General features: G+C 39.7%; 1 protein-coding gene across 1 annotated transcript; it reads left to right on the forward strand.

Moving 5' to 3' along the window:
* Positions 1 to 967: 967 nt before the first annotated feature.
* LOC109915438 (pancreatic lipase-related protein 2-like) lies at positions 968 to 22438 on the forward strand. The gene is made up of 13 exons (XM_020515061.2): positions 968 to 1017; positions 1106 to 1154; positions 4453 to 4607; positions 8457 to 8582; positions 11685 to 11819; positions 11912 to 12020; positions 12907 to 13026; positions 13111 to 13230; positions 13406 to 13524; positions 17679 to 17808; positions 17907 to 18018; positions 20481 to 20648; positions 22301 to 22438. The coding sequence occupies exons 2-13, from the start codon at positions 1106 to 1108 to the stop codon at positions 22371 to 22373; spliced, it is 1416 nt and encodes a 471-aa protein (XP_020370650.1). The 5' UTR covers positions 968 to 1017; the 3' UTR covers positions 22374 to 22438.
* The last annotated feature ends 2750 nt before the right edge of the window (positions 22439 to 25188 follow it).

Consider the following 25188-nt stretch of genomic DNA (forward strand, 5'->3'; position numbering starts at 1 on the left):
TTTTGTTAGATATGGGATCTCACCTATATCCCCCATATTAATCCCCATTTCAAATAAGTACCACAATTGATGACCGTCTTTATATTTCCCACCTTCCCATTAGAAACACGTCTATAATGATATATCTTTGCATGAAGTGATATACAGCAAAAGCAGGTATATAAATTAGATTGCAGACCAGACATGAACTCCTTGAAAGGCAGAACAGGCTTGCAGAAAAAATGGCCTAATCCTGGTCTATAGACCTCTGTTCTCTCCCTTCTGAATAGTCCAATCCTCTGACTCCAGTCTCTTGTGTATTTGTCCCTCATTTCACACATCATCAAACCCAAACACAAACACTGGTGGCAGAATCTATTTCATCAACCAATTCTTTGGCCACCCCTTTTAATCTCTCTCTTCCTGACTCAATGCCCGTTTTCCTCATACCTTACATTAGCCATGTTAGATTAATGTAAATTATTTTATTGGCACAGTTAGAAAATCAGATTTCAATACTAGATGGAAACAATGTAGAAAATGTTAATACTGCTGAGGACTGGATGAGGTAACAAAATAATGAACTATTGAATGGTGTTTTTCTGATATGAAAATAGCTATCACTAACTGAAACATTTCACTCTGAAGGGATAGATTTTACTGTATTTGCAGTGAGATAAATGTAAATTAGAGTTAAAGCAATATCTATAAATTTAAAATGCCCTTTAGTGTTGCATCTGTTTAAGTCACCTTATTACTTCACTGATAAGGAATATGAAGAGAACAACAAATGTTAATATCAAAATATCTGTTTCCAATCATCTTGTAAAATAATGGAAGATTGCACTCGTAAAACTGCTTGGTATTGTTTGAAGTTGCTCCAAGAACCAATTTGTCATCTGCCTGTTTCGCATGCACAAAAATAGCACGAATGTTGCAAAGTAAACATGAACAGGTCTTGTGTGTATATATATCCCTTTGTGTGTGCCCATCACACGAGCAATTACTATTCACTCTCACACCAGGACAATCGCTGAAGTAAGTCAGAATTCCTGCGTATGATTCTCAAAAGCATTACTTTTAATCAAAATAAAATGTTAATATTTTCTTGTAAATTTCATCTTAGATGCTGTGGATTATAATTGCAGCAGTTACTTTGAGCAATGCAGTGAAAGGTAAGAACAGAACAATACAGAACAGTATCAGGTTGTTGTCAACTGTGTGCAGCAAGAAAACTAACACTTTATTTGCAGGATTGCTACAATTCTGATTTTTTTTCTCTTCCCTCTGTTTCTCTTCCCGACTATATGTGCTGCACATCAATTTCATATTTGTTTTTGACTTGTATTTGACAAAGTTTTGACAAATGTTAGATGTATTGAGCCAGTAGATGGAGAGGTTTTTTCAGCTGGTATTGGAAATTGGGGTTATCATTTCAGAAAATCTCTCCTCAGCAGGGCTCCCCGACCCATTGCCGCCTCTGAATAATCTTTGTGGAGATGGGCTCTGAATGGCACTGGTTATCCGCTCAGCAGCTTCACAAATAAGTGTTTTCTAAGCAAATTGGTCACACCGCCAGTATTATGTTGTTAGCAGGTCCTCATTGAGCAGGTGACAGAAGTCCCAGTTGAGGCCATAGGTATTCACCTGCCACAAGATGGTGTGGCAGCTGTTGTCACAGTATTTTTTCAAGCATATAAAAGATTTTGAGCCACCCTCGTGTGTGACAGCACCCGTGTCTCCCAGTGGTGCAGCTGACCACCCAGACCCCAGGGTATTCACGCAGTCCCCTCCTGAATTAGACAGGTCTCTGGGGATGACAGATAGGCAAACCTTATAAACGGTTGGGGTTAAGACCCAAAAAGCAGGGCCCTGGACCCATTCTCTCTGCCCTGTGGAGCAGCATGTGGCTAAGGAGAAAGCAGCTGTTGGTGTCAGTGTTGTTTCTCCTTTTAGAGAGGAGGTAAAGCTGCTCCTGTGCTGTGCTCAGCAGACAACAAGGAAGTGTCGATCAAGGTGACAAGGTCCAAGAAGTAACTTCAGAAAGTCCAGAATTCACATTTGAAGAGTGAAATCAGCTTTTCGGTACAAATACTATGAGCACCAGACTTAGCTGTAAGGGAACCATTCTGTTTAAAGGAATTTTCCTAGATCAATGGCTCCCCAGTGTATTCTCGCCTTATTGACTAAGGCAAGTTTCACACAACTCAAGATTCTCTGTTCTGCAGCTGTGAAAGCCAGAATAGAAGGTTAAAGATTTAATGAATTGATTGTTTAAATATTTCAGTTCCCGATTTGACAACTTGTCTCCAAGCGAATGAAACCTTTAAGTGGGCGGGATGATGTCAGGTTTCCAGCTTCCTGGAAATTTTCAGAGAGCCCCAATCCACAGTTCAATTCACTCCCATTTAGCTATTAAAGTTCAGACCAATGTTGCAAGATTCAATGTCAAGTGGTTTTTAATTTCTGCATCATCTCACCATATGGGAGCTAGTTCTTACTGCCAGTTATACAACAATCAGCCGAGGAGCTGGAGAACAGGAGGAGGCATTGATGCTAATGAATTGTGATTAGTAGTGACCGTTAATCAATGCCTTGAGGCGGAATTTAGCATTGTACTTCTTCCAGCACTGTATCATTGTTTGCAGGGCTGCATACTTTTTATTCATTAATTATCAGAATTCATTGCCCATCTCTAATTGCCTGGGAAAAGGTAGTGGTGATCTGCCTTCTTGAACTGCTGCAGTCCTTGGGACATAGGTACACATACAATGCAGTTCATAGAATCATGGGATTCATACAGTGTGAAAGCAGGCCAATTGGCCCATCGAGTCCACACCAACCCTCTGAAAAGCATCCCAGCCAGGCCCACGCCCTACCCTACCCCGGTAACCCAAATGCTCATGGCTAACCAACCTAGCCAACCTGGACACTAAGGACAATTTAGCATGGCCAATCCACCTAACCTGCACATCTTTGGAAGGAGGGAGGAAACCAGAGCACCTAGAGGAAACCCTCGCAGACACAGGGAGAATGTACAAAATCCAGATAGACAGTTGCCCAAGGGTAGAATCAAACCAAGGTCCCTAGTGCTGTGAGGCAGCAGTGGTAACTATTGAGCCACTGTGACATCCATGGCTAGAAGGAGAGTTCAAGGATTTTGACACAATATCAGTGAAGGAATGGCACTATAGATCCAAGTCAAGATTGTGTGACGCTAGGAGAGGAACTCGCAAGAGAGGTGCTCCCACGTATCTGCTTTCCCATGTTTCTAGGAGTCTTGGTGATTTGCTATGATGCTACATATAGATGGTATACACAACTGTCATGTGCATTAGTGCTAAAGGGGGTGAATATTGAGAGTGGTGGACAGGCTACTTTATCCTGATTGGTGTCAAGCTTCTTGAGTTTTGTTGGAGCTACATTCATCTAGGCAAGTGGGGAGTATTTGATCACAATCCTGACTTGTATTTTGTAGATGGTGGACAGGCTTTAGTGCGACAGGAAGGAAGATACCTGCCTCAGAATTCCTAATCTCTTTATTTAAGCCACAGCATTTATAGGACTAGTGGAGTTTTCAGCAATGGTTATGCTTCTGAATGTCAAGGGAAATGTTTAGATTCTCTCCTTTTGAGATGGTCACTGCTTGGCACTTGTGTGTGCAATTGTTACTTGCCACATATCAAACGAACCCTGGATATTGTCCAATTCTTGCTGCATTTGGAAATGGACTGTTTCAGCATCTGAGGCGAGGCAATGTGCTGAACATTGTGCAATGATCGGTAAACACCCATGCTTCTGACCTTATGATGGAGGGAAGGCCATTGATGAAGCAATTGAAACACCTGAGGATGATCGGGCATAGGATACTACCCTGACATAGTAATTACCACAGTTATCTGCTCCTACTGCCTGTTGGGTGTTTAACTGAAAGGCCCATTGGATAACTGTCAATACATAACATTTCTTTCTCTGCGTCTCCTTGACCAAGGCTTTCAATGCAGAATCAGTAAATCTTGGAGCATAATCTTTACCACATTGTGCTATCATTCATTGTTCTTCTTGCTCATACTGTCTTCTGCTACCAATTCCAGCATTTCTCCCATCTTCCCCTATCATTGCTATCACCTCTGCCAAAGTAACAAATACTCATTATTCAACTGATGTATCAGACTGTCTGAAGTGTAACTTGAAACCATAGCATTCAAAGAGGCAAGACTGCTGCCTCTGAGCCAAGGTTGACACAAAAAGGAACCAGATAATTGTACTACTTTCATCAATACAACATTTCTATCTTATGATTTTATTTTTATTTACAATTTCCAAAGTTGGCAGGTTCCTTTTTCTATTCAATTGCACTTTCTACTAATTAAAGTCATGTTTCGTATAAGTCATGCAAGTGAAAAGATAAACTATATCCATTAATAAATCCTGATTTGGGAAAATTGCTTTGAAACTTATTTCTGTTCACAGCTGCTGAAATCTGCTATAATAGACTCGGATGCTTTACAGATGATGTTCCATGGGGTGGAACAGAGCAAAGACCAATTAAAAAGCTACCATGGTCCCCAGAGGATATTAATACACGGTTTTTGCTCTGGACAAGAAAAAATATGGCAACATTTCAGGTAGTTGGAATTTACATTTTTTAATGGCTTGGAATCCAAATGTCATATCATCAAAGTTGGTGGATGGCACATTTTAAGTATCATAAAAAGGCTATGAGCCTCTTGTCAATGGGCTGGATTTCCCAGGAAATCTGACAGCTTCATTGATATGAGAACCTGGTGGATTCTAGAAATAATGCGTTTAGGTGTATGTCCTGGATCTGGTATGACTACTCGAAGAGCTTCAGTGATTGAAGATCTGTCTATCCTGCAGTGCCCCAGATTCCTCCCCCAAGCAGGTTTCTAATTTCCTTGCTCCAAGCCTCTGGTATTCCCCCAACCATGAACCCATGAGCCATTCTCAGTCCCTCAACTTCAACCTTCTTCTGCCAACCCACCTCATCTCTCTTAAAACCTCCTTCTGCAACCTCTCACAGGCATCAAGCCAGTCAAATTTTCTACCCTCCCCACCACTGTCTGGCACAAACATACCTTATCTGCAGCCTGTATCAATTGACTCCATGCCTGATGGAAAGTCAAGCCTGTCAATCAGGCTCACCTTTGCATGGGAAAGTATTTGTCCATGTCATAGACATTCTGCAAAGTTAGCACTGCACATTGTATGGGAAGTTTCAAATCCCCATGTACCCCCAATATTCTGACTTACCTTACGCTGACCTGCTCTCTGAGGGCCAGGTATACCAAACTTCAGCCTGATCAATGGGAGAAGGGGAAAGAATAAAGCAACATAGCTACCATGGGAAACTCTTCAATCAAATGACCTGAAAAATGATTGATTGAAAATTGTTGGTTGATTGGCAAGTTTGTGACTGGAATAAGACAGAGATATAAAAGAACTAAAGAATGTGAAAATAGTTATGGTGAGTCAAAAAATCGTTGAAAGAGAATATGAAAAATAGAAAAAAGGAGAACAAAGTAAGTTATAAACACATTCAATGTCAAAACACAAGTAAAATACTTGGTTGGAACTGACAGCTATGTCGGGGGATAGTCATTTAAACCTGTCAGGTAGTATGTCCACCACCTTTCTAACTACTACCTTGCATGCCCACTCCCAAGTCAGTCCCAATGAGGGGGTGGGTAAGGTGCCTAGGAGTTAAATCTGTATGTGGCCAATCATTGCCCACTTAAGGCCTCTGTCTGCCTCCACTCCTGAGTGAGGGGGAAAAGCCATATTTTTTACCCAAGTTATTACAACCAAAACAGAAAGGAAGGGAGGGAGGTATTTGAGGGCACCCCTTCCATGAAGATACCCACCCTCTGCCTTTGTGCTTTTTCACCTAGGCTCCAAATCTTGCCTCCCAAGTGTGGCCCAGCTTTTAATGCCCATAAAACTCTGAACCAGACAATCTAGATATCAGCTCTCAAGGATAAGCGTTGATTTTTTTTGAAGGGCCCAAGTCCAACCCTTGGCCTGTTAAGTACACCCACAGTATGTTATGGCTGCAGCACAGTCATTTTTAAAACTGATCAACTTTTCTTCCAAGGGGCAAGCAGTATGCTCCTCAGTAAAATCCACCCCACGAAGAATGTCCAATTGAGAAGAAAGTAAAATCATCCCACAATCAGGCCAGAAGCAACAAAATGTATAGTGATAGAATAGGCTTAATTTGGATCAGTACAGTGAGTCAGAACTATTCCTGTGTCACCTAGGAATGGACAAATTGTACAGTACTTGGGAGCTGATCAAGAACTGAGGAGAATTGTTTTGAATAGAAAGGCACACACGAGAAATAACTGGAGTAAGGAAAGGAAGTGAATACCAAAGAAGGATAATCAGCCTGAGAAAGGAAAAATCATAAATAGATGAGACTTATGAACAAAGATAACAGAAGGTAATGAAGTAAAGAGACAGAAACATATTGCAAGAAGTTTCCTCTGTGTACCACACATAAAGAAAGTTGTTAATCTGCTTCTACACTGATCTCCACCCCCACCCACAACTAAAACAGACATTGAGAAAGTCACAAATGAGAGAGACTGAGTGAGCTCAAAACCAGAAATAAAAACAGCTCAATTGGAAACCCCATGACGCATCATGAAGGATAGAAAATATTAATGCATTTAAAGATGATGAAAAAGGGAAGAAAACAAACAGATGCATCAATGCTGAGAAAAAAAACAAAGAAACCAGAACAATAAAGAAAAAGCAAAATATCATAGAACTAAAATCGAAAGACTGAAAATTGTAGTGTAAATAGTAGGAGTTGACAGGCTTACAGTGATATTGTTGAGAAGACAAACAATTAGACTCTATTGAACCACACTGTACTGTTGCTTGTTAGAACATGGCATTGAAGAGAATGGTGGGGTCCCATGAGACTTTGCACAGCGTGGTTTGGATTGAATATAAACAAAGTACTTTGGTTGCCTCTTTTTTATTCCTCCTGATTGTTTTTTGGTCAGTGTTACTGTTTGACCAACTGATTCTGAGAGAAAGGAGTAAAACTGAAAAGAAAAAGAAATGGAAACATGCTTGCAAACAGAAATCTTGAAAGCTTTGTCTAAGAAATCATGGATATGGTTTGACACCTTTATGAACTCCATTATTATAGTGTTGGACACTGTTACGTTTCATAGAAGATGTGAATCTTGAATAAACAGTACAAGCTGTTGTTAATGCCTTTGAGTGCTCCTTAGTTTGAATTAATTTTCAAATGATTTAATGTCATTAGGTGCTTGGGGGTTGGTTAGATCAGTTGGCTGGGCGGTAGATTTGCAATGCAGAGTAACACCAACAGCATGGGCACATGCTGGCTAAGGTAACAACAAAAACTCTCCATCTCAACTTTTCCCTTTGCCTGAGGTATGGTACCCTCAGGTTAAACCATCACCAGTTGACCTGCTCTAATGAGAGACTTATGGTGATTTTACCTCTACCCCATGTATAAAATCCAGACATTCAGCCTCAAGGAACCAAAACTTAAGATGATTGAAAGGAATGTAGAAAAACGACAAAGAATGATTTTTTTAAACAAAAGATCTTTGGCCTGACCAGTAATTCTAACAGTATTTATACAGTTTTGCTTGGTGATTTTATTCTAAATGATTTTTCTTGTTGTACAACATTATATCACCTTTATAATGTGGAGGTGCCAGTGTTGGACTGGGGTGGACAAGGTCAGAAGTCACATGACACCAGGTAATAGTCCAACGGGTTTATTTGAAATCATAAGCTTTTGGAGCACTGCTGCTTCAGATTCACTTCATCTGATGAAGCAGCAGCGCTCCAAAATCTTGTGATTTCAAATAAACCTGTTGGACTATAACCTAGTGTTGTGTGACTTCTGACCTTGTCCACCTTTATATTTACTATTTAAATCCTATAGTGAGATTGAAATGCTCAAACATCTGAATCAGAAGCAAGAGTGATACTACATTGCTGAGTCTAATATCTGGATGCAAATTATACAGGCAGAAAAATTTGTGAGCTAGCGATAACCCAAAATTTAAATTGTCACCCAGAAATCAATCATGTTATGTAATATCTTTAATCAGTAATTAAAATGGCAGTGATGTTTTCCAAGGAAGCCCTTGTTTGAGCTAGCCCTCCATTGTATATTCCACACAATTTTTATTACACTAAAACTTGTATTGCAACTTATAAATTTCACATGGAACAGTCTGCCTGCTGCAGTGAAAATTACTCTAATTATGTGCCACGTAAATACTTAATAACAAAAGAATGTGAGCAAGAGTATGGCAATACTATCATGTATCAAGAAAACATATACATTAAGAATACGAGAGCTGTACTGTTAGATTTTCTACTAAGATAGTGTAGCTGCTTTTATAATTTTATTTGAGATTGCAATCACAGTGTTATTTATAGAGATACTTTCTGTACAGGAAATTACTGGAATAAATCCTTCAACAATCGCAAATTCTAATTTTGACCGGACGAAAAAAACTCGTTTCATAGTTCATGGGTATATAGACAAAGGAGAAGAATCTTGGCTCTCGGACATGTGCAAGGTATTGGCTGCAACAAATATGAAAACAAATTGTAATCATGTTAATATCAACTTAAAATTTTAACAGAAATGAAGATAAATCCACTTCTCAGTTAAATATGTAAGTTTGACCCTTACTCTTCAATGCTTTCTTCTCCTTTGACAATCTCCCCTTAGTCAAACTTCAAACTCCTTGTCTATCCTTTAAAATCACTGTCATTAACCAAAGCTTTAAGCACCACCCTTGTTTCTCACTGAGATATCCTCAGTCCTTTCCTCCATCAGCCTTTGAATTGAGCAACTTCTCATTTTCAATAACTTCAATTTCTGTCTCAGCTCCCCTTTTGCTTCACTCCTTTTAATGTACTGCTTTGCTATTCTTCCTAAGTTTCTTCTTTCATATAAATATCCACCCCCACGTTCACGACAGGTCTCTCATCCATGGCATTTTCTTTGGCCTGTTTGTTACCATGATCTTGATCACTGATGACCCACACCTCCCGACCCTTTTCCAATCCATATTTCCCTCTAAATCCCATATAGCTGCACTATCAAGTTGATAACTGCCTCGCCAATGGCCCCAGTTTTTCTCAACACGTTTATAGCTGTCAAACCACTCAAACGTCTTTCAACTCCCACCCTTAATGCCTATGTTGCCACCGAAATCCTGTTTTCTTTACTACAAAATGACTTAAGTTCGGGACTCCTGAATGTTTCTGGCATAAAAGCAGTTGAACCGTTCACCAGATGAAGCTGGACTATATTAAGCATTATCAGGGTTCTCTATCCTCTGTCAAAACCGTGCACTCTCAAAAGATAATGAGAAAAAAGCAAAGATAAAATGGATTCTGCTCACTACTACCACCTTTTGCCTTAAACATGCCTCTACAGCTCACCCCTCCCCAGTCTCCAAACAAGTTTTAGGAACTCATGGACTTTTCTGTTTCGAAGCAGCTGCTCGTCCCTTTCACTTGACCATCAAACAAAAATCCCTTACTTCTCACAGGTTCTGCCTTCCACAGCCTTGAACCCATTTTTGTTTCTCATTTCTCTCTTTTCAAACCTTCCCAGAGATCATCCTGCCCATGAGATCTGCCTTATGCTCCCTGATCCCATTCTTACTTAGCTGCCTACCTTCCCATTTTGGTTTCTGACCCCTACACCAGTGGACATTGTATAAACCCCACCGCCCTTTAAAACTGCACCACCACCGTTAAACCCGTTGGCCTTACAAACTAGAACCTGGATATTAGGCTCCACTATCTATGGGTTTGAAGGCTGGTCTGGATCACAGGAAGGCTATGTTAGATGTTGTGGATTGTCTTCTACTTGCCCACCACTGACCCATCTGAAATAGTAATGTAGGATTCTAGGTACATGTGAATTAGAAGCAGGAATAGGCCATTTAGTCCCTGAAGCCTGCTCTGCCACTTCATAAAATCATGGTTAATCTGATTCTGCCTCAATTCTACATTCCTGACAACCCCTACTTTTTTAAATGAAGTGAGGGTGAACTGTTGGGAGGCCTGCCCACCCTTGTGCTGATTGATGCTTTTAAGTAGCCAATAAATGGCTATTTAAGGACCCATTTCCACCTGCACTGGTATTTTACCTTGGGCAAGGGGACGCTTGCCATAAGCCGAGCAGTTTTTAGATTTATGGGTTGGTGCCAGGCATGGTAGGGGTTGCCTGCTTTATGGGATCCACCCACCTCAATAGACAATGCCCCACCCCCTTAAACACTTCCTACTGGCCTCTAGAATCGACAGCCCCTCCCCAACACCCCAAACCCTCACCAAACTCTTCTTAGATTGACAAGGACTCCTCAGTACGGGAGACTAGCTGTGTTCCAATGGCTGTTGACTAACTGAATTCACTGACAGCTGTCTAAGGTGAGTCTTTGTCCTGAGAAAGGGAGACAATTCTTGCCTTAAAGCAATGAATGCTGCCCTCAGCAGACCTCTGACAGGACAGTGAGTGGGCTTCTCCCAAACTTTTTACTGTTGCGCCTCACAAATCCAACCCCTTATTTCCAATCATCCTGTACTCTTCAAGGTCCTTGTAATTGTGTTCTTCTCCCGGATCCATGCTTATCTTTCACACGGCTCCACCTTTGAATTATTACAATAAGAGTTCCACTCTTCACTACTTCCCTATCTGATTGTGGTCAGACAACTGCAGCAATGGCTTCTGATCCATCCCCAACATTGCGACCTGCAGATTCTTCCAAAGTTCAGTTCCTGGTTCCATCCTTTTCCTCATGCTTCCACTTGATGATATTCATCTATGGACATAATGATCCTCAGGACTATCTCCCTCAGCCGGTCCACTGCTGCTGTTTTGTCAAGGACCTTTTCCAATATTATCTCTTGCATTGACCATAAATTCTTCCAGTTAAGTATTGAGCAGACTAAATTTGTCATCTTCAGCTCTGCCACAAACTCTATACCTGACATTTGAATCCGTTCCGCCATAACCTTTGATTCAAGCTGAACCAGTCCCTCACAGCCTTAGTGTCTTACTTGATTTGAAATTTCAACACTGGATGGTCTCTGTTCCTCTCACATCCACTTCTAGTTAGTTCACTGCTGTTGTACCTTTGGTAAATATTTCCCTTTGTATAAACATCCCTGATCACATTTATGGACAATCCTTGTTTTTCCCATTGCCCATACCTCCTATGGTTTGATTACTATTTATCGACATTGCTCTTACCTCATCTAAATTCATTTGCTGCTACGTGAGGCACTGAGCAGATCTATCCATCGCAGTCAATTACTATAACCTCTGGAACATCACATTCGCCCCTGCGGCTAAAATCTTTACCTGTGCCTTTGTTTTTAATTGCAGCAATTGTAATCCTACCCTGTCCAGTCCAGCACCGTCTCTAAAGCTCAATACATCTTTGGCCGCTCATGATCATTCTGTAGTATTCTGTTATGCCCTGCATTCCCTGGACATTTCTTAAACATGCATATTTTTTCCCAAGCTTTGGTCAACTCTCTTCTTAGTTTTGAATGCCCTTTTTTTGAAACTTCTGATTATCTCACCTTTGGACATTTTACTATATTAAAGACATTATATAAAAGCAAGGGATATTTATTCTTCAAAATTTATTTTTAAGGCAATGTTTGAAGTGGAAGATGTGAATTGCATTTGTGTTGATTGGGTACGAGGTTCAAGAACCTTATATGACCAAGCTGCCAACAACATTCGGGTGGTTGGAGCAGAGATGGCATATCTTATTGATGTGTTAGAGGTAAAGCCATTCTTACCAAAGAGTTATAGTGCATTACAATTCAGGAAGAACCACACTATCACATTGTGATCTATTCTTTTAAACATCAATAGAAAACATTTAACTACTCACGTTCCGAGACCCATATTATTGGACATAGCCTGGGCAGTCATGCTGCTGGAGAAACAGGAAGACGCATTCCAGGAATTAGAAGAATCACAGGTAAGCATTTCAATTGTCAGGGCCTACTTACTGACGAGAAAGGAAAAATTGAATATTTTATACAAATTTGACGTTCCTGTTGCCTTCACTGAAGCAAAAATATTTCCCCCAAGGGGTTCCTCTGACAATGAAAAAAGAAAATATTGTAGGTATGTCAGGAGCTAGTGTTCTGTTGTTCATGCACAATAGGTGAAGACTGTCACACTCACTTGATTTGTTGAAGTATGTCTAGGAGCAGACAGGTAATTTTCCAAGGCTGCATGTGTGAAGGACTGAGAAAATGTAAAACAGCATTTTGAAAAGCATAGAAACCTCAATGGTACATTGGATTATAATTTAGTTGTTCCACATCTGAAATTTGAATTTGGATTCAGTCTAGACCGTGAGATGAAATCTCTTGTATCTGCCAATCGTCTGAGTGAGGTATATTTGGAAAGTGTCAACCGAGGTTCCTGTGATGTGCAATACACAGCATAAAATCACCCATAATGTTACACTAATTGACAGTCTGACTCAGAGTTGAAAGCTGTAAAGACTACTGCAATGGGGAATAGATGAAGCACATGGCTGATGTATTACATATGCTGAAATACTAGTTGCTAACACCAGGAACAAAAATATCCAAACATTGCATATTCCAAAGCACTGACAGCTACACCTGGGCAGTTTGGATCTGTGATATATACCCACTTGGGACTAAATTGAATCTACTTTTGGAGAAGGCAAAGTTCATCATAAATGTGCGGCAATTAGAGGGGACCGATATGTAAAAGCAAATGTACTCTGCATGCAATATATTACCAAATAGAAATAATAATAAAATATAATGAATGCTATCTGAAAAGTTGCGATCACTGCAGTTCACTAACTTTATTATCTACTGTAGGTCTAGATCCAGCCAAACCTTTTTTTAAGAACACACCCATTGAAGTTCGACTGGATATTTCGGATGCAATGTTTGTTGACATTATCCACACTAATGGGGCACCATTGGTCCCTTATCTTGGTAAGATTTTCTACAAAAAAATCATTGAGCAACAGAAAGCTAAAATTGATTTTTATTACTTTCTATTTGTAATTAAATTAACAGGTTTGGGATTGATTGGACCCATTGGACATCTTGACTTTTATCCAAATGGTGGAGAATTAATGCCTGGATGTGATAAAAATATTGTTTCAACCATAATTGACATTAATGGCATTTGGGAAGGTACAAAATTTCTTATTCAACACATGCTTTAGAATTCCAATATTATTTTTCCATTGTACTAACTTCAGCATTTCAAATTATCTGCCAGTTAATAACTGAGAGCCTCTGTTTTATTGAAATATGGCTTTGCATTCACAACAATAAACTGTACAAATATTTACTGCCTCTTTTACAGGTACACGTAATTTTGCAGCTTGCAACCACTTACGATCATATAAATATTACACAGAGAGCATCAGAACCAAAAATGGATTCGTTGGGATTCCATGTAACAGCTATGATGACTTTACAGCAGTAAGTTGCCTTTTACAATTTCTCCAGTATTTGAAACAGCACAGTAATTAAGAGTTTCTGACTTAGTTGTGCATCCAGTTTTTCAAACTTTCTTTCTGGCTCAGTCAATGTTCTTTGTTTCCAGAGAGCACCACAGACTTTCGTAAAGGGCATCTTTGCAGTTATTGCTATCTAAAATATTTGATTAATTTACTGATTCAAATCGTGCAATAGTTTGAAGTAACTGATGTAAACGATACTGCAAGATTAAGTGTTTGATTTCAAACAACAAAATTATCAGATCATTTTAAATTAAGCAACTTTGGCCATGAGAAATTTTATTGTAATAGACTAGCACATTTAGCATATTCTACATTTTGTGGTTCCCTCTTTAGTGTAGAACTATGTAAGTTTTACAAGGGTGATTAATTGTTCCAGGAATTAGCATCTGCATTTTCGCAGATTCACTTCAAAAGAAGCATATTAGATTGTTTTACATGTGGCAAGCAGCAATATTTTCTTTTGTGTCTAAACCATTTTCCTTGCCCCTTGAATCACATGTTTCTTATCAGTTTTTATCAGAAACCAAGAAGTAAATAGGGCCAATGCCTTTAGGTTGGAAATTCTGTCCAAATCTGTAACATATTTATTGATTTGGTGCAGGATGGGGGTGTTTAGAGAAGGAGAAGGAAAACAAGGAAGGGGCATATTTGGAATTCAGTTGCACCAGAACATTTCCCTCTGGAGAGGTGGTAAGAGAACTGAAATGCAGATCGAAAGCAAGATGTATCAACCCCCTACATCAAGCTGAAATTTCTGAGGATGTTTCCGGGCCTCCCTAAAAGGTTCTGCTCAGTACATCAACTAAAATAGTCAATTGGAACCCATGCCTACTGAGAATAGTCTTCCTAAGGCCCTAAAATGCTTCCTGAAAGTTATAAACATTCAACAATCATCTGTAGATTTCCACAATGTGACATCCAAACCTCAACTGGGTGAGCATTACTGCTGTGCTTTCAGAGACAACCGTAAACTGCCTGCCCCTGGTTAGGCCTTCCTCTTGAATTTGGAGCAGGATACTGAGTTATACAGGAGTACGTGCTCCCTACCCTCATCTAAAAAGTCAAGGTGGAGCCTGCCCAGATGACCAATGGAAGCCCTGCAGTCATTTGGAGGCAGGATATCCACTACCCCAGGGATAAGCCAGGGGACCGCTAGAGAGATGCCAGCCTGAGGCCTCAATGTTTTATTGTACTGCAGAACTAGTGGAACTTGGGACTTGAGGAAGTGAGTGTGATCTCTGAAATCTCCTGTAATCCCATAATCCTTGAAGATACTTGTGCTTCTCCAATTCTGGCCTCTTGAACTGCCTGATTTTAAATTGCTCTGCAATTGGTTGCCTTGCCTTCAGTTGCCTAGACCGTAAACTCTGGAATACAGTCCCTAAACGTCTCTGACTTTCCACCTATCTAGGACAGATAACTAGTTGGGAATATAACTTGAGGAAGATGCAAGGAAGCATCAAGTGAACTAGAACAGTAAAAGGAATAAGCAATAATATGGCAGATGGAATATAATGTAAATAATCATGAAGTTATCCATTTTGATAGAAAAAACAGAAAGATAGAATATTTCTTGAATGATGAAAAGTTCGGAATCTTTGATATCAAAAGGGGGCGTCCTTGTTCATGAGTCACTGAAAGCAAGCATATGTGTGCAATAATCAGACAGTATTTTGGCCTACATTAAAAAATGATTTGACCACAGAACTAAAGACGTCTTGCTTCCATTATATAGAGCCTTGGTGAGGGCACACCTGGTGTATTCAGTACAGCTTTGGCCTCCGTTTCAAGGGAAAGATATACTTGCCACAGAGAGTGCAACAGAGGTTCAGCAGATTAATGGGAGGCGACCTCATAGAACCTTGCAGAACTCTGAAAGGGATAAATGGAATAAATGCAGTAAGGACAATTTCCCTGGCTGTGATATTAAGAACCAGGGGACACAGCTTCACAATAAAAGGCAAGCCATTTAGGACTGCAAGGAGGAGGAACTCAGAAAATTGTAAATCATTGGAATTCTTTGGCCCCATAAGGCAGTGTAAACTCAGTCATTATGTAAATTCAATGTAGAAATTGGTAGATATCAATTACCGATGACATCAAGGGATATGGGGATTGCGCGGGAATATGAAATTTAGGTCAGCAATGATTAAGAATGGTAGACCAGACCCAAGGGCTGAATGGCCTACTCCTGTTCTTTTGTACCCAATCCCTGAGATGGCAGGATTGTTTAAGGACAGGTTGAGGAAACTGGGTCAATATTCTCTTTTTGATTCATTTGTAACATGTGGACATCGTTTAAAAAGCCAGCATTTATTGTCAATCCCTAATTGCCCTGGGGACAGTAGTGGTGAATTGCCTTTTTGAACCACTATGGTCGTTGAGGTATAGTGAGACTAGCAGTGCTGCTGGACAGGGGTTCCAGTACAGTGAAACGGCAACAGTGAAGAAATGCCAATGAAGTTCCAAATCAGGATAGTGAATGGCTTCAAGGGAAGTTGGTGGCATTCCTGTGCATCTGCTGCCCTTGTCCTTCTAGATGGCAGGCTTGAAAGGTGCTGTGAGAGGAAGTTGGTAAGTTGCTGTAGTGCATCTTGCAGATGGTATGCACTGGTGCCACTGTACATCAATGGTGAAAGGAGTGAATGCTGAAGGCCGTGGATCTGGTACAAATCAAGTGGGCTGCTTTGGTGTGCGTGGTGTCAAGTCTTAACTGCTGTCTGGACATGCTGAATTAGCTTTGGGGACACCAAATGTAAGTTATCCTGCAAAATCCCTAGTCTCATATGCTCTTGCAACCACTAGAATTTCAAAAAATATGAAATGATCTTATTGAATTTTACAAAATTCTTGCAGGCCGTGACAGAATTGATATAGACAGGATGGTCCCCCTGGCTGGCGACACTAGCTTCAGAGGATATACAGTCAGAATAAGGGGTAGGCCATTTAAGACTGAGGATGGTGAATTCTTTCTGACAGAGGGCTATAGAAACTCAATCAAATATCAAACAAAAACTTGTAGATTTCTAAAAATTAATGGCATTGTGGGATATGAACGTAATATTAGAAAGTGGCATTGAGGTAGGTATTCAGCCATGATCTTGAATGGTGAAATAGGCTTTCTGGGCTGAATGGCCAACTCCATCTCCTGTGTTCCTGTTTCCTTCTCGAAGATTAACATTTTAAACCCACCTCTTTACTTAAGCTATTGGCCATCTACTCTAATATGGCCTTTTGTGTCTCCATGTCTAATTTTGCTTCATAACACTCTTGTGAAGTGCCCAGAGTGTTTTATTACATTAATGCTGCTGTACAAACATGTCCTTTTGATTATTTTAAATGCTCCAATGTTAATTTCCCAGTACAATGCTTCCATGTTATAAGGCATTTGTGCTGAAAAGAGGCATATAAATGAGCAAGACCCTCAAATTACAGTAATCCAGCACTGAACAGATCAGCTCAAGGGCATAAAGCAATGGAAGTGGGCCTATAAAGTTTCAGGGCTGTAAGCTTCAGCATCTCAATGCTTATGTTAAGATATTAACTTAATTTTTTTTTTAAAAATCAGAAGCAAGATAAGTTGAGATGGAACTGATGCAGTGTTTTAGCATTTAGATAAAATGTACCAGGGCATATTTTCTTCCAGGTTTCATAAGTTTTAATATCAACAAACCTTTTCAAAGACTGATAATTTGCACTGAATATGCAAACAGATGACTGGGTGCCTAAAACTGGTACTTATTTATGAGCTGCTTGTACATTCTCCTGTCTTCCTTTGTTTAATAAGTTGACACAATTTGCCATTTCTTTATTATCACTTTAGTGGAACATAAGGCAAACAGGGACAATATAGCCATACATTTGTTATTAGATTTGGAGTTCTTATCACTGGGGCTTTCTTACTGACCTGCCTCTTCTGGCACATTGAAGGCATTATCTTAGTCCTTGAGTATCTGGTGGTAACGTGGACACCCTTGGCATTTACTAGCCCCATTTTTGTTTTGTTAATTCTAAACCAAACTCTCTTGTGGTCATATGGGTTGTTTAGAAATATTTAATTAAGGAAAACAGTTAATGGTGAAAAGACTTACACATTTTGTTTGCTTTCCTAAGGGGAATTGTTTCAGTTGTCCACCAAAAGGCTGTCCCCTAATGGGTCATTATGCTGATACCTACCCTCTTGGAAATGATACTACTGAACCAGAATTTTTTCTGAACACGGGTGCTGCTCCAACCTTTGCACGTATGTTGTACACATTACAAATTATAATCTCTTTCAAATTGTGTTAAAGTATATTTAATAACTAGATTGTAATGTAATTTATGAACCATTTACAACAGGTTGGAGATACCAGGTTACTGTCAAAATTACTTGTACGCGGAGTGTCAGAGGGTTCTTCAATATTGCCTTGTATGGTTCCAATGTTAATACCCGACAATATCAAATTGCAAAGTAAGTTTATGGCTGCTGATCAGGAGGTAACTGCTCTGTGTTTGAAAATTCTTTGCATTTTTTTCATCATACTAGTTTAATAAAACTGAGATCCCAATTTTATCTTTTATTTAGTGAGGATTTAAAATTTGATATTGCGATGCAGACTGTGTTGATAAGGTCACATTTATTGCCCATCACTAAATGGTACTGGGAAGATAGCAGACCATGCAGAATGATGGTTTCAAAATCACACAGTAACAGAATGGTTATGGTACTGAAGGAGGCCAATCCGCCCATCTTGTCTTCACTGGCTGTCTGAGTATTTTACCTTGGAGCCTGTCTCCTGCTTTATTCTAATAACCCTGCACAATGTTTCTATTTAAATAATCATTAAATACCCTCCTGAATTCCTCAATTGAATCTGCCTCCATCACAGCTTTAGGTAGTGCAATCCAGACCCCAACAATTCTGTTTGTCCCCTACCGTTTGCATCTTTTGCAGGAAACTTTAAAGCTGTGCCCTTTTGTTTCTTGATCCATTTATGACTGGTAATAGTTATTCTGTCCAGACCCCTCATGATTCTGAAAACTTGTTTTAAATCTCGTCTGACTTCTCCTTTCCCAGGAAAACAGTTGCAATTTCTCCAATCTTTCCTCATAACTGAATTGACTTATCCCTCATGAACTTCTTCAGCACTGTCCCCAGTGCATTTACATCCTTCCTATAGTATGGCCACCAGAACTGTATACAATACCCAGTTGATGTCTCGCCAGTCTCTTCCATAAGGTTATGGTAACCTCCCTGCAGTTGTACTCTTATGGTCCTAATTGTGAAGCCTGGAATACTGTAACCTTAGTAATAGCTGTCTCTACCTATCCTGCCACCTTTAATGACTTACATACAAGTACCAAAGTAACCTAACTCTTACACATCCTGAAGAATAGCATCCTTTGTTTTATATTGTCTTTCTATGTTGTGTGCACCAAAGTGCATTACCTTACGCTTACAGAGTCACAGAGCTGTACAGCTTGGAAATGGACCCTTCGGTCCAACTAGTCCATGCTGACCAGATATCCTAAATTAATGTATTCCCATTTGCCAGCATTTAGCCCATATCCCTCTAAACCCTTCCTATTCATGTACCTGTCCAGCGGCCTTTTAAATATTGTAATTGTACCAGCCTCCACCACTTCCTCTGGCAGGTCATTCCATACACGCACCACCCTCTGCGTGAAAAAGTTGCCCCTTAGGTCCCTTTTAAATTTTGCTGCTCACTCATTAAACCTATGCCCTCTAGTTTTGGACTCCCCTACCCTGGGGACAAGACCTTGGCTATTCACTCTATCTATGCCTCTCATATGATTTTATAAACCTCTATAAGGTCACTCCTCAGCCTCTGATGCTCCAGGGAAAATAGCCCCAAACTATTCAGCCTCTCCCTACAGTTCAAACCGTCCATCCCCGGCAACATCCTTGTAAATCTTTCTGAACCCTTCCAAGTTTCACAACATCCTTCCTATAACAGGGAGACCAGAATTGAATGCAGTATTCCAAAAGCGACCTAAACAATGTCCTGTACAGCTGCAACATGACCTCCAAGCTCATATACTCCATGCACCGACCAGTAAAGGCCAGCATTCTATATGCCGTCTTCACTATCCTGACTACCTGCAACTCTACTTTCAAGGAACTATGAACCTACACTCCAAGGTCTCTTTGGTTAGCAACACGCCCCAGGACCTTACCATCAAGTCTATAAATCCTGCCCTGATTTGCCTTCCCAAAATGCAGGACCTCACATTTATCTAAATAATACTCCATCAACCACTCCTCAGCCCATTGGTCCATCTGAACAAGGTCTCATTGTACTCTGAGGTAATGTTCTTGGCTGTCCACTACACCACGCATTTTGGTGTCATCTGCAAACTTACTAACCACGCTTCCTACGTTCATCAGCCACCTATCCACCCACTCCAGCAATTTTAAAAATGTGTAACTTGTTAGGCCACTTATGATGCACTTAAGTGTCAGTTACAAGGTTGGAATACAGAAGCAAGGCCAGTTAGGACGGCACGTTCCCATTCCGGAAGGACATTTGTAAACCAGTTGGGTTTTACCACAATCTATCAGTTTTCAAGGTCACTTTATTTTCTGTTGCCGGCTCATAAATGACTACAATTATTTGCCTGAACTTTCTGCGGCAGTTCTTCTAATGGTCTGTTGTAACTTTAATAGCAGATCACAGAAACACTGCAGAAAAAATCTAAACAACTCATAGATTGAGCAATCCTCAGAAATTTACCTATCTAATTTAGCGAATCTCAAATAAATATTTACTAGATCTGTTGTTACAAACCATTAAGATTGAAATTATCATTATTTATTCCACTGTTTAACTTGAGGCTGCCCTGCATTGTGGTTTGGAGAACATTAGAATGCCACAATTGATTAGGTGCTAACCTTTGTGTATAACTTCACAGAGCACTTTTGGTGTCTGGAAAAACTTTCACAGCTGGCATCGATGTGGAGGATGACATAGGGGAGATTAAGAAAGTCAAATTCATCTGGAACAATAAATTACCAAATCTTTTTGGGCCAAAAATCGGTGCAGAAATGATAACTTTATTAAGAGTGTATGACCAACAAACGTAAGTGCACACATTAAATGATGGACTAAATGCTGATTCATATATTGGCTGTAATATTTCATACTATTTGTATATCTAGTGTAGATCCTGGTTACGCAGGTACTTTTTGGACAGATTCCCAGATGAGCACTACAAGTAGATGATCATTTTTTCAGAAGATTCAAATCCCATTAAACCCTGCTAACATTAAAAATCCAATGCATTGCTCACTCTCTTTGATAGGAAACTCAAACTTCCAATTATAATTTTCCTGAAAATAAGCTAATAATGTTTTAGTATACTAAAGAGATCATGAATTTTTGAGCTATCTCAAAAGATCTTTAAAAATTGCACCGCTAAAATCAACAATCCAAAGGGAGAAATGCTCAAAATTCACCGGTACTTTGAGAGTCCTCACAATGAAAGTAGAGATTGACCAGAGAGAAGAGATTCATAAACTGTTTGCAGATATAGGACCAATTCAACTCATCCCTGCTCTGTACCTTTCCATTAAAATTTTTGTGGATAATTCCAGACCATTTGACTCCAATACCTTACCCACAAGCTTATTCTACACTTTGAGGTCAACAATCTTCAACAAAGGTTTACGAATCATGGACTTGAATATCATTAAGGCTAATGTGCAGTTTCTCATCAAAACTGCCCAGAAAACTAAGTTCATCTCCACATTGAACACCTGCCTTGACACTCCCTCCCTTATTAATGAAAACATTCCAACAATCATAACTTACAAATTATTTGACTTTTTCTCTGGTACCAGCTCACAAATCAGCACAGTTTTGCCTGAAATTTCTGTTCTAATCATTTGCTGTAACTTCAACAGCAGGTCAACAAAAACACTGGAGAAACAAGCTAAACAGTTCATAGATTGGGGAATTTTCAGGAATGTACCATCTTAATTTAATTAATCCCAGAATAAATATTTACTGGATTTGTTGTCAAAACCATTAAGATTTAACCAGTCATTTTTTATTCCATGGCTTAATTTGATGCTGACTTGTACATTCAGTGCCAGTGGATGACATTTTTTCTCCCGTCCCGACATTCCAGTCAATTGCTGAAAACTTGCTGTTTTCAACTGGTATAAGGCTGTTAAAACTACCTGGGTGTCAAACTGCCCAGGCCAGTGGAAATTTGGTGCTTACCTTAGACTCACCATCTCAGGTCCACCCACCTGATTCCCAGACCTGATTGAACTTAGGCCTTAATAGTAAGAAATTGGCAAAAAACTGTGCGATTTATAACTTGTAAATACAAAGCTTTGATAAAGAGGGTTTTAGAAAATGTGCTTTAAGCATTTCATCTACAAGATTGTCCAAGTAGTGAAATGAAGTAAGGTTCCACATAGTTTTATGTTAGCAGTTCGTTTATTTCTATAGTTGTTCAATTGGACTTCCAATTCTGCCAAGTAACATGTTCAACTCCTATTTCAATTATTCAATTATTGTTTCCTCACTGCAAAATTGAACATATTTAATTATTGTTTGGAAGGGATTTGAATTGCTTTTATGAATATATCATCACAAAAAAAAGTAAGCAGATTTACACTATTTTGAGATACAGACATTGTCAAATTGATGAAATATGGGAAAGTAATGTTTCATAACTGTGGAAACCATTTATTTACTTAAAAATAATATTTTGTTTTGCAGCTTTAAATTTTGTGGAACAGGGGCTGCTGGTGAAGACATTCTGCAAACTATTTTGCCTTGCTCAATTCCTTAAAGATTATTTCACGATTTTGTAGTTTGGACATATGAAAATAAATAGAACTGTTGCTACACTTTAAATAATTTATTTTATATTTCTCTAGATCTATAATACCATGGAATAATTGCCACACATTAAGCAAGCATTCAACTAGTTAAAACAGCAAGTCATTGAACTTGATTTAAGGAGAAAAGAACATAGAACATAGAACAGTCCAGCACAGTACAGGCCCTTCGGCCCATGATGTTGTGCCGACCTATTATCCTACTATGATCAATCTACCCTGTATACCCTACATTTTACTATCCTCCATGTGCCTATCCAAGTGTCGCTTAAAAGTCTCTAAAGTATCTGACTCCACTATCACTGCCGGTAGCGTATTCCACACGCCCACCAAAAGGTACTCTCATTGTACAAATGTTTCCAGATGATGCCATCATATAAAGAAGACTCAGATATAATTGTAATCAGCTATAAGATTAAAACAATAATAAGTGCAGTGTATTGCACTAAGCATAATATCCTCAGCAGCAGGCAACCAAAATGGTGCTCAAGTAAGGTCTTTTCAGTTTTTGAGAACACCAAACAGATCACACAGATCACAAACACTTCACTTAAACAGTGAGGAGTTCTCTTATAATCTTCAAGATAAAGTGGGCTGGCTTCTATGGAGCCCTCTGGAGAATTGCAAGGGAGGCCATGTCTGGCAGTGGGGAAACTGCTCATCATTAGTCAGTGGGAGGAAACTATGAAAATAGGAGACTCACCCATCAGAGGTGGGAGATCTATTGATATGTTTCATTTTCCACTTAAAGATATGTCACTAAACACGAGTTTTTTTCCTGCCTCCTCAACTTATGAAATGTCCATGTGTGTCTTGTGGCTCCAGTAACCTGCCCAGTGAAAGATGATGGCTTATATGTGGCTTCCTTGATGTATAATGAGGCAGACATGAGTAGGGAGCTTAAAGTGAAGGAGCCCCTAGGGGCTAATGATCATTTTATGATTGAATTCACCCTGCCGTTTGAGCAGGGGAAGCTGGAATCTAATGTAACGGCATTACAATTGAGTAAATGTGACTACAATGACATGAGAGAGGAGCCAGCCAGAGTTGTTTGGAAGGGGTGCCTAGCAGGGAAGACGATGGAGCAGCAATGCTAATGGTTTCTGGGGGTAATTTGGGAGATCCAGCAGAAATTCATCCCAAGGAAAAAGAAGCATACTAAGTGGAGGACAAGGCAACCATGGCTGACTAGGTAACTAGGGAAAGCATAAAAGCAAAAGAAAAAGTGTTTAATCTAGTGAAGATTAGTGGGCAGCCAAAGGATTGGGAAGCCTTTAAAAATCAGCAAAGGATAACCGAAAAAGCAATGAAGAGGGAGAAGATGAAATATGAGGTTAAACTCACCAGTAATATAAAAGAAAATTGCAAGAGGTATTTTTTTAGATACCTAGAAGGTAAGAAAGAGGCAAAAGTGAACATTAGACATTTGGAAAATGAGGCTGCAGAAGTAGTAATGGACAGCAAAGAAATGGCAGAGGAACTGAATAGGTTCTTTGCATCAGTTTTCACAGTGGAAGGCACTAACAACATACCAGAACCTCAAGAGAGTCGGGGGCAGAGGTGAGTTTCAGGCTATTACTAAAGAGAAGGTTTTGGGGAAGCTGAAAGCTCTGTAGATGACTAAATCACATGGATCAGATAGACTACACCCCAGAGTTCTGAAGGAGATAACTTAGGAGATTGTAGAGGCATTAGTGATGATCTTTCAGGAATCACTGGAGTCCAGGAGGGTGCCAGAGGACTGGAAAATGGCAAACCTAACATCTCTGTTTATGAAGGAAGTGAAGCAGAAGACGGAAAACTATAGGCCAGTTAACCTGACCTTTGTCATTGTTAAGATTTTAGAGTTCATTATTGAGGATGAGATTGTGGTTTACTTGGAAGTACAAGGTAAAATAGGACTGAGTCAGCATGGCTTCATCGAGGGGAAGTTATACCTGACAAATCTGTTAGAATTGAGCAAGTTAGACAATGGAAAGCAAGTGGACATAGTCTATTTGGATTTGCAGAAGGTCTTTGACAAGGTGCCACACAGGATGCTGCTAAATAAGATCAAAACCATAAGCTACTGTGGATAAAGGATTGGCTGACTGGTAGAAGACAGAGTGTGGGGATAAAGGGGTCTATTTCAGAATGGCAGCCGTGAGTTCCACAAAGAGTCAGTTGTGGGACCACAGCTTTTCATGTTAAATATTAATGATCTGGATGAAGGAACTGGGGGCATTGTTGTTAAGTTTGCAGATGACACGAAGATAGGTGGAGGTACAGGTAATATTGAGGAAGTGCGGAGGCTGCAGAAGAAGTTGGACAGGCTAGGAGAGTGGACAAGGAATTAGCAGATGGAATACAATGTGAGAAAGTGTAAGGTTATGCACTTTGGTAAGAAGAATAGAGGTGTAGACTATTTTTCTAAACAGGGAAAGGCCTTGAAAATCTGAAGCATAAAGGAATTAGAAGTTGTAGTTGAGGATTCTCCTTAGGTAAACATGCAGGTTCAGTTGGCAGTTAGGTAGGCAAATGCAATATTAGCATTCATTTCAAGAGGGTTAAAATACAAGAGCAAAGATGCACTGCTGAGACTGTGTAAGGCTCTGGTCATGCTGCATTTAGAATATTGTGAGCAGTTTTGAGCCCTGCTGGTGTTGGAGAAGGTCCAGAGGAGGTTTATGCCAATGATCCTGGGAATGAAGGGCTTGTCATATGAGGAGTGGTTGTGGACTCTGGCTCTGTACTTGATGGAATTTAGAAGGATGGGGAGGGGGAGAA

The sequence above is a fragment of the Rhincodon typus genome, chromosome 20 (genome assembly GCF_021869965.1).
Source record: "Rhincodon typus isolate 14 chromosome 20, sRhiTyp1.1, whole genome shotgun sequence".
In the NCBI taxonomy this organism is placed as follows: domain Eukaryota; kingdom Metazoa; phylum Chordata; class Chondrichthyes; order Orectolobiformes; family Rhincodontidae; genus Rhincodon; species Rhincodon typus.

Excerpts from the sequence above, each read along its gene's own strand:
- LOC109915438 (XM_020515061.2), top strand. The coding sequence starts at position 1,106 with ATGCTGTGGATTATAATTGCAGCAGTTACTTTGAGCAATGCAGTGAAA. Across the intron at positions 18,019-20,480 it reads CGACAATATCAAATTGCAAA|AGCACTTTTGGTGTCTGGAA; the intron begins GTAAGTTTATGG and ends ATAACTTCACAG. Across the intron at positions 20,649-22,300 it reads AGAGTGTATGACCAACAAAC|CTTTAAATTTTGTGGAACAG; the intron begins GTAAGTGCACAC and ends TTTGTTTTGCAG.